The sequence below is a fragment of the Palaemon carinicauda genome, chromosome 5, assembly GCF_036898095.1.
Source record: "Palaemon carinicauda isolate YSFRI2023 chromosome 5, ASM3689809v2, whole genome shotgun sequence".
Classification (NCBI taxonomy): Eukaryota; Metazoa; Arthropoda; class Malacostraca; order Decapoda; family Palaemonidae; genus Palaemon; species Palaemon carinicauda.
The window spans coordinates 189,884,701-189,898,938 of NC_090729.1; the positions used below are offsets into that span (position 1 = coordinate 189,884,701).

At 40.9% G+C, this 14,238-nt stretch overlaps 1 protein-coding gene across 1 annotated transcript; it reads left to right on the top strand.

Moving 5' to 3' along the window:
- Nucleotides 1-8,467: 8,467 nt before the first annotated feature.
- LOC137641293 (tetra-peptide repeat homeobox protein 1-like) lies at nucleotides 8,468-8,923 on the top strand. Its single transcript, XM_068373721.1, has one exon. It carries the CDS (start codon nucleotides 8,468-8,470, stop codon nucleotides 8,921-8,923), a length of 456 nt encoding a protein of 151 aa, XP_068229822.1.
- Nucleotides 8,924-14,238: the final 5,315 nt, after the last annotated feature.

The following is a 14,238-nucleotide window of genomic DNA, read 5'->3' on the forward strand; positions in this document are numbered from 1 at the left end:
TGTGGTTTCCGAATGTACCTCTTGGGGTACCCCCTCACACCATGGTATGACTACTTCCTCTCCCTTTACCCTAGGGACGGGGAGAGATAGAGTAGTCATATGGGAGTTATGAAAGATTGTGGTTTCCCGTATGTACCTCTTGGGGTACCCCCTCACACCATGGTATGACTACTTCCTCTCCCTTTACCCTAGGGATGGGGAAAGACCGAGTAGTCATATGGACGGATGAGAAATATGAACATAATGTTTGAAGAACTCAACTTGTCTGCTTCTCCGTTTCAATAACCAAACTTCATATATGATTTCCAGTCCAACTAAACGGTTCACTGATGAAATTTACGACTTTTCTAAAATGAGGGGCAACAATATCCTAGATCCCTGACAGCCGGTGGTTTAATAACGCCATGAAGAGAGCAACTAGATTTCGAATTAATGGCAAAGAGGTACCGCTCTCGGTAGAAAAGAAATCTGGGAGATTGGGCAATCTGGAGCAAAACTACTTGGTAGTATTAGCGTGTTCCAGGAGGCAATAAAGCATACCCAGTAATAACAGTGAGCCGTAAAGTTCTTCACTGTTGATTATAATCCGAGTTAGTATCACGTTATATTGAAGTCTAAAGGCTTAAAAGGTCGCTCATAATTGGCAGAGGCGAGGGACAGTGACATTGCCTGATCAAGCAGGGCAATGCCCTAGAGACTGACCGTTTATACATATGATCTGCGCCCAAGCCCCCTCTCCACGCAAGCTAGGATCAAGGAGGGCCAGGGAATGGCTGCTAATGACCCAGCATTTAGACATATAGGCTTTCCCAAACCCATTGCCTTATCAAGCAGGACAATGCCCTGGAGACTGACCATATATACATATCAGCGCACAAGCCCCCTCTCCACCCAAGCTAGGATCAAGGAGGGCCAGGCAATGGCTGCTGATGACTCAGCAGATAGACATATAGGCTTTCCCAAACCCATTGCCTTATCAAGCTGGACAATGCTCTAGAGACTGACCGTTTATACATATGATCTGCGCCCAAGACCCCTCTACACGCAAGCTAGGAGCAAGGAGGGCCAGGCAATGGCTGCTGATGACTCAGCAGATAGACATAGAGGCTTCCCCAAACCCATTGCCTTATCAAGCAGGACATTGCCCTCGAGACTGACCATATATACTTATCAGCGCCCAAGCCCCCTCTCCACGCAAGCTAGGACCAAGGAGGGCCAGGCAATGGCTGCTGATGACTCAGCAGATAGACCTATAGGCTTCCCCAAACCCATTGCCTTATCAAGCAGGACAATGCCCTAGAGACTGACCATTTATACATATGATCAGCGCCCAAGCCCCCTCTCCACGCAAGCTAGGACCAAGGAGAGCCAGGCAATGGCTGCTGATGACTCTACAGATAGACATATAGGCTTCCCCAAACCCATTGCCTTATCAAGCAGGACAATGCCCTAGAGACTGACCGTTTATACATATGATCTGCGCCCAAGTCCCCTCTCCACGCAAGCTAGGACCAAGGAGGGCCAGGCAATGGCTTCTGATGACTCAGCAGATAGACCTATAGGCTTCCCCAAACCCATTGCCTTATCAAGCAGGACAATGCCCTAGAGACTGACCGTTTATACATATGATCTGCGCCCAAGTCCCCTCTCCACGCAAGCTAGGACCAAGGAGGGCCAGGCAATGGCTGCTGATGACTCAACAGATAGACGTATAGACTTCCCCAAACCCATTGCCTTATCAAGCAGGACATTGCCCTAGAGACTGACCATATATACATATCAGCGTACAAGCCCCCTCTCCACCCAAGCGAGGACCAAGGAGGGCCAGGCAATGGCTGTTGATGACTCAGCAGATAGACATATAGGCTTCCCCAAACCCATTGCCTTATCAAGCAGGACAATGCCCTAGAGACTGACCGTTTATACATATGATCTGCACCCAAGCCCCCTCTCCACGCAAGCTAGGACCAAGGAGGGCCAGGCAATGGCTGCTGATGACTCAACAGATAGACGTATAGACTTCCCCAAACCCATTGCCTTATGAAGCAGGACAATGCCCTAGAGACTGACCGTTTAAACATATGATCAGCGCCCAAGCCCCCTCTCCACGCAAGCTAGGACCAAGGAGGGCCAGGCAATGGCTGTTGATGACCCAGCAGATAGACATATAGGCTTTCCCAAACCCGTTGCCTTATCAAGCAGGACAATGCCCTAGAGACTGTCCGTTTATACATATGATCAGCGCCCAAGCCCCCTCTCCACGCAAGCTAGGACCAAGGAGGGCCAGGCAATGGCTGTTGATGACCCAGCAGATAGACATATAGGCTTCCCCAAACCAATTGCCTTATCAAGCAGGACAATGCCCTAGAGACTGACCGTTTATACATGTGATCTGCGCCCAAGCTCCCTCTGCACGCAAGCTAGGACCAAGGAGGGCCAGGCAATGGCTGCTGATGACTCAGCAGATAGACATATAGGCTTCCCCAAACCCATTGCCTTATCAAGCAGGACAATGCCCTAGAGACTGACCGTTTATACATATGATCTGCGACCAAGCCCCCTCTCCACGTAAGCTAGGACCAAGGAGGGCCAGGCAATGGCTGCTGATGACTCAGCAGATAGACCTATAGGCTCCCATTAACCCCCATCCTTAGCTCACGAGGATGGTGAGATTGCAGCGACAGAAGGAACTAACGAGTTTGAGCAGGACTCAAAACCCAGTCTGATGATTACCAGGCAAGGACGTTACCAACAGGCCACCACAAAAATGATCTTGATTATAATCCGAGTTATTATTACGTCATATTGAAGGGCATTGGAATTTTTAGGGTTTACATTTAATTGAATTGGAATGGGACTTGCCTTACATTTCTTAGGTGTTGAAATGTTTTAAATTTGAGATACCGTTTTCATTTTTTTCAATCGAAATAATTTTTTTTTTTGAGTTTTTTTTTATATAAATTGGGAATTTGGAGATGATGATCAGGTAGGGAATCTAACAGGTTATATTTCTAAAATAGTAACTGAGTTTCAACTAAAATATCGTATTGATCTATAGCTAAAAAATAATTACTGTTTTGACAGATGCTAATTAAATAATTAAAATCATAATTTTTTTTTTTTTTTTTTTATTAATGATCGTGATAGCATATTAGAAACACCACTGCGATCTAGCGATCTGCTAGACTGGGGTTCTTGTAATGTCTGCAACTTCACCATCCTTGTGAGCTAGAGATGGTGGCTTTGGGTAAGAACCAATAGGTTTACCTCCTGAATCATCAACAATCATTGCCTGGCTCTCCCTGATCCAGGAAGGGCCAGGTTAGTCTCTAGGGCATTGTCCTTTCTCTAAACCATTGCCCTCTCTCTAGGTCATTATCTTGTCTCTAGGCATATTGTCCTGTCTCTAGATTGTTGTCTTCTCTCTAGGACATTGTCTTGTGTTTAGTGCATTATGCTGTCTCTCCCTCATTTGCCAGTATCTAGGTCAAAGCCCTGTCTCTAGATCATTGTTCTGTTTATAGGGCATTGAGCTGTCTCTAGGAAATTGTGCTGTCTCTAGACCATTGTCCTCTTTCTAGGGCATTATGCAGTCTCTCCCCCATTGGCCATTATCTATGTCAAAGCCCTGTCTCTAGATCATTGTTCTGTTTTTAGGGCATTGTGCTGATTCTAGGACATTGTGCAGTCTCTAGACCATTGTCCTATCTCTAGGGCATTATGCAGTCTCTCCCCCATTGGCCAGTATCTATGTCAAAGCCCTGTCTCTAGATCAATGTTCTGTTTTTAGGTCATTGTGCTGTCTCTAGGTCATTCTACTTCCTCTAGGTCATTGCCCTCTCTCTAGGGCATTATGCAGTCTCTCCCCCATTCGCCAGTATCTAGGTCAAAGCCCTGTCTCTAGATCAGTGTCCTGTTTTTAGGGCATCGAGCTGTCTCTAGGACATTCTACTTCCTCTAGGGCATTGCCTTGTCCTTGCTTCTGCCATTCGTAAGGGACCTTTAAAGGAAACCTCCGTACAAGCAAATTCTCTCTCTCTCTCTCTCTCTCTCTCTCTCTCTCTCTCTCTCTCTCCTCTCTCTCTCTCCTCCAAAACAGGGCCGTTCCATAAAGTCACCCTGGAACCCCCCTGAGGAACAACACGCTCATATCTGGAAAGGGAGAAGCTAAAGAGATCCGGGTTTAATGAAAATACTAAAGCTGTTGTCACAGCATAAAATCTGCAATCATGGAAATTCGCTCATTATCTTTATTGAACTTAATCGCTTAAAGGGAGAGTGGGGAGGGATACATTCTTTTATGTTTGTGCTGGAGGAATTTGATAAATTGGTTATGGGTGCGGCCACTAATTACTTCCGTCAACGTAATTGGAAGGAGGTTATGTTTTCGTCCGTGTTTGTGTGTTTTGTGAGTTCGTTTGTGTGTTTTATGTGTTTGTTTGTGAACAGCTTCCTGCCACAATTTTAATCATAGGATAATTAAACTCGCAGGAATTAACTGTTATTTAAAAATCTGGAAATTACTAAATTTTGGAAGGTCAATGTCAAAGGTCAAGGTCACGGTCAAGTAAAATGTCCAATTCACTTAATCAGCCATAAGTTTGGACATCGTTTTCACAGAGATTTTAAACCTGGTTTATATTTGATTGTATGAAAATCCACGCCGATTAATACATGTTAATGTCAAAGATCAAAGTCGAGCAAAAGGTCGAGAAATAACCTGCCGCGGCGGAGGTCTGCACTCTACTGAGTGCCCCTCTAGTTTTATAATTTTATCATGTGTGCGCTTTGGAAAGTTAATATATACGTTATTTCTCTTCCGGGGGATTCGATAAATTTCGTTATCACCGTTCCAAGTTACCTTTGCGGGAATTTTACAAATTCGTTATACGTGCAAGAGAATTTGATCAGTTCGTTATATGTTGGGTGGGGGGGAATTTGATAAATCAATTATATGTTATATATATGCTTGGAGATTTTGATAAATTCATTATATGTGTTCTCGGAGAATTTGATAAATTCATTATATGTGTTCTGAGAATTTGATAAATTAATTATATGTATGCTTGCAGAATTTGATAAATTCATTATATGTGTACTTGGAGAATTTGATAATTTCATTATATATGTGTTTTGAGAATTTGATAAATTCATTATATGTGCGCTTGCAGAATTTGATAAATTCATTATATATGTGTTTTGAGAATTTGATAAATTCATGTATGTTTGGAGAATTTGATAAATTCATGTGTTGGAGAATTTGATAAATTCGATATATGAGTAATGTTTTTTTTTTTTTAATAAATCCGTCGTTTATAGCGGGGGATTTCAGTGTACATTTAAAGTAAAAAAATTTAATTCTAACAGGTATTTTATTGAAAATTGTAAATTTTAAACAATATGTAAACCAACATGAAATATTTCATAAATTTTAAAAATCTGGATTAAACCAAGAAAAACTGAAATAAAGAATAATGCAACGATTAAAATTACTTCATAAATTATCAAAAGTATAAATTTATTGTTGAATTGGAATCTAACATTAGAATAAATGCAATATTTTTTATTAATGATTGCATTTTCCAGACGACACAATTCTTAGCGGAGAAACTTAAATAAAATTACGTTTTGATATTTAGATTATATTTCTGTCAAATTTTTATTTCACGTAAAAAGTTTTTTGAAATTTCTGTCTGAAGAGAATGTATATAGATTTTAATGATCTCCATAAGAAATTCTATTCGTAATAAATATATTTATCCATATATTAAATGCGTATTATCACGTATACTCATCTTTCTGTTTTCATGTACATTTGGGTTTCAAGGTTTAAAGGTCACTCATGAATGGCAGAGGCAAGGGACAGTGACAGTGGCTACTTTCCTCTTGGTAAGGGTAGAAGACACTCTCTAGCTATGGTTAGCAGCTCTTCTAGGAGAAGGACACTCCAAAATCAAACCATAGTTCTCTAGTTTTGGGTAGTGCCATACCCTCTGTACCATGGTCCTCCACTGTCTTGGGTTAGAGTTCTCTTGCCTGAGGATACATTCGGGCACATTATTCTATCTAATTTCTCTTCCTCTTGTTGTGTTAAAGTTTTTATAGTTTATTTAAGAAATATTCATTTTAATGTTGTTACTGTTCTTGATATATTTTATTTATCCTTGTTTCCTTACCTCACTGGGCTATTTTCCCTATTCGGGGCCCCTGCGCTTATAGCATCCTGTTTATTTTCCAACTAGGGTTGTAGCTTAGCAAGTAATAATAATAATAATAATAATAATAATAATAATAATAATTCCCCTGCAGGACAATGCCCTAGAGACTGACCATTATGATCAGCGCCCAATATCCCTCTCAACCCAGGCAAGATATATTCATAAAAGTCAAAGAAGATCGATCCTTCCATATAGAAACAGCATCAAAAAGATATTAATCTCTTTCTCTTCAGAGTTTAATTTCACCTTTGTGTGGTCGTTATTTTCCGGGGAACTATAATTCCGATAAAAGCTATTTGATCAAACGCCGTGTCTTATGCTTCATTATATTTCGCATCAACCAATTTTAAAAGAGATTGATATATCATTTAACCTTTTACGATCCAGATACAGGCAATCACCTTTATGAATGAACGATGGGTAATGATGCCATATAATCGTCAGTTATTTATATATACTTGTATGAGTAAAACTCAGAGAGAAATGTGATGTTCAGATGCGAAAGAACCAGAGGGAAGATGAAAGTAAATGAGTGGATCCTGACTACTTTCGTCTTATTCCTTCAGTCCTCTTGAAGAAGTAAGACGAAACTAGTCAGAATTCCCTCTTACATTTTGATTTTCCGATATATATATATATATATATATATATATATATATACATACATACATACATACATATATATATATATATATATATATATATATATATATATATATATATATCTATTTATCATAATACTTCCCCCAATTTTGTGAGATAGCCAACATAAAAAGAAAGAACAGAATGGGATTTTTCTTCTCTTCGCTCCTCCCAGCCTGACGAGAGATTCAGCCGAGTTTGGATGGTACTGCTAGGGTGCCATAGCCCACCCTCCCCCCGTTATCCACCACTAATGATGCTTCATATGCTGAATTCCCTACTGCTACTACCTCAGTGGTCACTAAGGCGACCGTAGGAGGCAGGATGACATATCGGAACTGAGTGACAATTGCTCGTCATTCATTATTATTTCCATCATGCTCTTTAGCCTAACTCACATCTATGTTCCTATCACCCAGAATTTCTTCACTCCATCCATCTACTCAAACCTTGCCCTTACTCATGTACTTCACCCATCAACTCTTTTATTCATCACCTTCTTCAGCAGACGGCCATTTTCCATTCTCTCTACATGGGCAAACCACCTCAAGACATTCATATTCACTCTAGCTGTTAATTAATTTCTTACACCCGTTCGAACCCTCATTATTTGATTGCTAAACCTATCTTATCTAATGGAGATAACACCAGCCATGCTCCTCGGACACTTCATTTCGAACGTCTCTAATTTCCTTTTTCTCCGTCAATTTCATTCCCCACAACTCCGATCCATACATCACAGTTTGTACAATCTTTTCTCATATGGAACTCTCATTACATTCATTCCTAACCCTCTATTCTTTACCACTCCCTTCACTACCCCCAACACTTCACATCTTTCATTCTCTTTCTGACGTACATCTGTTTCCATTCCACCATTTGCAATAACAACAGACTCCAAGTACTTAAACTCTCTCTCTCTCTCTCTCTCTCTCTCTCTCTCTCTCTCTCTCTCTCTCTCTCTCTCTCTCTCTCTCTCTCTCTCTCTCTCTCTTTTCTCTCTCTCTCTCTCTCTCTCTCTCAGTCCACATATATACTGTATATATATATATATATATATACATATATAGGTATATACTGTATATATATATATATATATATATATACATATGCATATATATGATTTATATACTTTATATATACATATACAGTATATATATATATATATATATGCGTGTGTGTGTGTGTGTGTTTGTGTGTGTATGCGTGTCTATTTGTTTATAAATGTCGTAATATCCCAGACACGCGCACACACACACAAACACACACATATATATATATATATATATATGTGTGTGTGTGTGTGTGTGCGTGTTTTCCTTTGTGTTTAATGAAAGTTTAAAATCCTGTACTTGGCCATATCTTGAACATCACCTTGACTGTTTCCTGCATAATCAAGCGATGCCCTTTAATTTAAGGATCTGTTCTAAACTGCAATAAAGGTTTCGCAGTAAAGACCAAACACCAAAATTGGCCCAGGCACGAACGACCTTGATAACATAGCGGTGCGTCATCACCGTTATCCGCCATTCACGTCACGACTCGCGTCGTAAAACTCTGACGGCTGGCGTCGTAACTGTAAGAAATGGGAACCAATAGCAGAGGGGATGAGTCAAGGAGACTTTCACCAGGATGCTCCGGGAGATGTTCCCGAAGATGCTCCGGGAGATGTTCCCCTGGATGCTCCGGGAGATGTTCCTCAGGATGCTCTAGGAGACGTTCCCGAATATGGTCCGGGAGACGTTCCCCAGGATGCTCCGGGAGACGTTCCCAAAGATGCTGCGGTAGACGTTCTCGAATATGCTCCGAGAGACGTTCCCAAAGATGTTACGGGAGACGTTCCCGAAGATGCTCCGGGAGACGTTCCCGAAGATGCTCCGGGAGACGTTCTCGAATATGCTCCAGGAGACGTTCCCGAAGATGCTCTGGGAGACGTTCCCGAAGATGCTCCGGGACACGTTCCCGAAGATGCTCCGGGAGACGTTCCCGAAGATGCTCCGGGAGATGTTCCCGAAGATGCTCCGGGATACGTTCCCGAAGATGATCTGGGAGACGTTCCCTAAGATGCTCCGGGAGACGTTCCCTAAAATGGTCTGGGAGACGTTCCCTAAGATGCTCTGGGAGACGTTCTCGAATATGCTCCAGGAGACGTTCCCCTGGATGCTCCGGGAGACGTTCCCAAAGATGCTCCGGGAGGGGACGTTTCCGAAGATGCTCCGGGAGACGTTCCCCTGTATGCTCCGTGAGACGTTCCCAAAGATGCTCCGGGAGACGTTCCCCAGGATGCTCCAAGAGACGTTCCCGAAGATGCTCCGGGAAACGTTCCCGAAGATGCTCCTGGAGACGTTCCCCTGGATACTCTGGGAGACGTTCCCGAAGATGCTCCGGGAAACGTTCCCGAAGATGCTCCTGGAGACGTTCCCCTGGATACTTCGGGAGACGTTCCCCAGGATGCTCCGAGATAGATACGTTCCCGAAGATGCTCCGGCAGACGTTCCCGAAGATGCTCCTGGAATCCAAGCAATGGATTGCTTCTTAAGGTTTTGTCAAACTTTGCCACATCTGTTGGTCTTCGAGGATGATTTACCCGTGGGGGGGGGGGGTTGCTAGAATGGCCCTCGTTGTGGGAGGAAATCATTCGAGTTGAAATAAATTTCTCGAGAAATTGTTTGGTTTAGTTGGGTCGGTGAAGACGCCAGATTGGGAGATATTGGGTGATTTGTTTTGTGAGGATTTGAAGTCGGTGCCGAACTCTTGATTTTATTTTCCCCCAGACCGTTGGCCAAAAGATCAAAAGTCTTTATAGTCTCGCTTATTGGTTCATGCAATAAGTTATTACTCGATGGTGTGGTAATTCTAATTGCATGAAACGAGCTGAAATGTTATAAAGAGAAAGAAAACATAAATATATTTGTCATTGCATTTAAAAGAAACTGCAGAATATATATATATATATATATATATATATATGTATATATATATTTAACCAGAAATCTATAAAAGAGATATAAATAGAAGAACTATATAAATTGCGCAAAAACTACTCCATAGATTTCTTTCCTTACTTGTCTGTGACGATTTTACGTAGTTCAATGATGATACAGAAAATGCGTAATTATTTTTGTAACGTATGAAAATAGTTGAATGTTTTTTATTTCTTTTGAAAACCGAAGGAGAAATTGCTGTAGTTGATATTCTTATTGTAATCACCATTTTTCACATAAAAATAGTGTGGAATGTTTTTGTTTTATAAATAAAAGTTTATTTCTGTAAAATCAAATACATTCATTTATATTCACTTATGAAAATAAGAGTCAAAGTAGTCAATGTTATTATTATTATTATTATTATTATTATTATTATTATTATTATTATTATTATTATTATTATTAGCTAATTTACAACCTTGGTTGCAAAAGCAAGATGCTATGAGCCTAACGGGTCCAACAAGGAAAAAAGCCCAGTGTGGAAAGGAAATAAGGGAATAAATAAAATAGTGTGCCTGAGTGTACCCTCAAGCAAGAAAACACTAACCCAAGACAGGGGAAGACCATGGTACAGAGGTAATGGCACTACCCAAGACTAGAGAACAATGGTTTGAGTTTGGAGTGTCCTTTTCTTAGAAGAGCTGCTTACCATACCTTAAGAGTCTCTTTTACCCTTACCAAGAGGTAAGTAGCTACTGAACAGTTTAAAGGTTTAAAGGTCGCTCATGAATGGCAGAGGCAAGGGACAGTGACATTGCCCTAGCAATCAGGACAATGCCCTAGAGACTGACCATATATTATATGATCAGCGCCCAAGCCTCCTCTCCACCCAAGCTAGGACCAGGGAGGGCGAGGCAGTGGCTGCTGATGACTCAGCAGATAGACCTATAGGCTCCCCCAAACCCCCCAACCTTAGCTCACAAGGATGGTAATGTTGCAGACACTAATGGCACTAACGAGTCTGAGCGGGACCCGAACCCCCGACCGGCAAACACCAGGCAGAGACGTTACCAATTAGTTAACCCCTCGAGTGAAGAAGAATTTTTCAGTTATCTTAGTGTCACGAGGTGTATGAGGAAAGGGGAGAATGTATAAGGAATTGATGTGCTAATAACAAAATAAATGTAAACAGATGATCATTCATCAGTAGCAGGTAGTAGGTTTGCTAAGGCGCCAGCCACACGTTGAGATACGACTGCTAGAGAGTTATTGGGTCCTTTGCCTGGCCATGTAGTACTACATTGGATCCCTCTCTCGTTAAAGCTTGATTTTCCCTATCCCTACACATACACCGAATAGTCTGGCGTATTGTCTACACATTGTCCACTGTCCTCATACACCTGACAACATTTGGGTAGCCGAAAAAATTCTTCAATCAAGGTGTTCACTACTGCACTTTAATTGTTCTGTGGCTACTTTCCTCTTGGTAACGCCAGAATAGACTTTTGAGATATGGTAATCAGCTCCTCTGTGAGAAGGACACTCCAAAATCAAACCATTGTTCCTTAGTCTTGGGAAGTTCCATAGCGTCTGTACTATGGTCTTCCACTGTCTTGGTTTAGAGCTCTCTTGCTTGAGATGCACATAGGCACACTATTCTATTTGTTTCCTTATTTCCTTTCCTCACCGGGGAGCCTCGATGGCTGAGTCGGTTAAGGCAGCAAGCTCAGACTTTGTAAAGGTCTGTGTCTCGGGTTCAATTCCGCACCCGACCAGTGAAAAAAAGCGGACACGTTGCTATCTGTGTAGAGACCTCAGGATTATGTATGTAATAGATGGATAGGTTTGCATAAAGCAAATTGGTGTTACAGACTAATACACACACAAACACAGCCACCTCACACGTCTCTAACTGTCGACCTAACCACGCCATGATTCCTAGCTGCTGGGAGGAAGGGCGATGGTGGCTGGTACAACACAAACATACACTACCGGGGTCTAGCGATGGCAGGCAGGGCATCCGGTCGGGACTAAGGTTCACTCCAAAGCCAAAGCAAAGTCCCTCTAAAAGAAGGCAACCGTGTTACCCCATACGAGTGGGAAAATGGCACCCTAATATGATGATTTCCTTTCCTCACCGGGCTATTTTCCCTGTTGGAGCCCTTAAGCTTATACCATCCTGCTTTTCCAACTATAGTCCATTTCTTTTAGCGATGCAGATTTGCACCGACTCGCAGCGGTGCCCTTTTAGCTCAGAAAATTTTCCTGATCGCTGATTGGTTAGAATTATCTCGTCCAACCAATCAGCGATCAGGAAACTTTTCCGAGCTAAAAGGGCACCGCTGCGAGTCGATGCAAATCTGCATCGCTAAAAGAAATGGACTATAGGGTTATAGCTTAGCAAGTAATAATAATAATAATAATAATAATAATAATAATAATAATAATAATAATTGTTCATGGTGGTCATAAGTAGCGGTTCAGATAGCATCTGTAATTAAAGTTTTAACACAAGCCATCTATGAGAAATGTCAGTGAACTTTCGAATTGAACTGTCCAGAAAGGAAACTTGATGCAATGCGGAGTTGACGGGAGAAGGTGATACTGATTTCTTTCAGATCTCTGATAACAATTGAATGATGATATATTTTTATTACCTCCTCCAATGAAGTTGGATGGAGGTTATGATTTATCCCCTCCAAAATCAAACCATTGTTCTCTAGTCTTGGGTAGTGCCGTAGCCTCTGTACCATGGTCTTCCACTGTCTTTGGGTAGAGTTCTCTTGCGTGAGGGTACACTCGGGCACACTATTCTACCTAATTTCTCTTCCTCTTGTTTTGTTAAAGTTTATATAGTCTATATAGATATTTATTTTAATGTTGTTACTCTTAAGATGTTTTATTTTTCATTGTTTCCTTTCCTCACTGGGCTATTTTCCATGTTGGAGCCCCTGGGCTTATAGCATTCTGCTTTTCCAACTAGGGTTGTAGGTTAGCAAGTAATAATAATAATAATAATAATAATAATAATAATTGTGTGTTTGTTTGTGGAGAGCTTCTTGGGCACAATTTTAATCGTAGAGTAATGAAATTTGCAGGGATTAACTGGTATGTAAATAACTGGAAAGGATTAAATTTTAGAAGGTTAAGGTGAAAGGTCAAGGTCACGGTCAAGCAAGATGTCCAATTCACGTATAATCAGTCATAAGTTTGGACATCATTGTCACACAGACTTCAAACTTGGTTCATATCTGATTTTATGAAAATCCACGCCAATTAATACATGTTAAGGTCAAAGGTCAAGGTCTGGAAAAAGGTCAAGAAATAGTCTATTGAGTGCCCATCTAGTTTAAAAATTGATTAGAGGAATATAAAGAAAAATAAGAGTTTTTCTTAGGAGCTTAATCCATCTAAATTCATATTTGAATATATTTAAATATATTGCTGTCAGATTAAAAATAAAGATATTTCCTTTCTAGATATGTTTATGTTCAAAATACATTTATCCTCAGCTCTTTACGAGATGGTTTAACAAAAATACTTTATGTGAAAAATAGCGGCAAATATCAGATCTCTTTTGAGAGAGAGAGAGAGAGAGAGAGAGAGAGAGAGAGAGAGAGATTATATATTACTTGTATTAATGGAAACTTTTTTAATGAATATTGTGTAATATATGTACGAGTATGTGTATAGCCTAAGAGAGAGAGAGAGAGAGAGAGAGAGAGAGAGAGAGAGAGAGAGAGAGAGAGAGAGAGAGAGAGAGAGAGAGAGAGAGGTGTTTGTTTTACACATGGATTTTATAGCAGTCTTTAAAACGCGTATCTTAAACTGATTGGCTATTCTGTTCAATAGGTAAGTTTGAAGCTATTCCCTTTTACGCAGGTTTTATGGAGATATCTGGGCTATTCTATTCTGTTCAATAAGTAAGTTTGAAGGTTTACCATTTTTATGAAGGCATAAACCTCGGCTGGTATAACCCTCAAGTTACTTCGTGAACTTTATTGAAAGTTATGAATCAAACGAATTTCGAGAGGTGAATCTATTCTCACACTACGCTATCCAGCCATGTACGAAGTTTATCTATATCCTTGTTTCCTTTCTTCACTGGGCTATTTTCCCTGTTGGAGTCCTTAGGCTTATAACATCCTGCTTTTCGAACTAGGGTTGTAGTTTTGCTAATAGGTAGTAAGTTGGCCAGGGCACCAGCCACCCGTTGAGATACTACCGCTAGAGGGTTATGGGGTCCTTTGACTGGCCAGACAGTAATAAAGTGGATCCTTCTCTCTGGTTACGGTTCATTTTTCCTTTGCTTACACATACACCGAATAGTCTGCCCTATTATTTACATATTCTCCTCTGTCCTCATGCACCTGACAACACTGAGATTACCAAACAATTCTACTTCTCTCAAGGGGTTAACTACTGCAATGTCATTGTTCAGTAGCCACTTT

Excerpts from the sequence above, each read along its gene's own strand:
- LOC137641293 (XM_068373721.1), top strand. The coding sequence starts at position 8,468 with ATGAGTCAAGGAGACTTTCACCAGGATGCTCCGGGAGATGTTCCCGAA.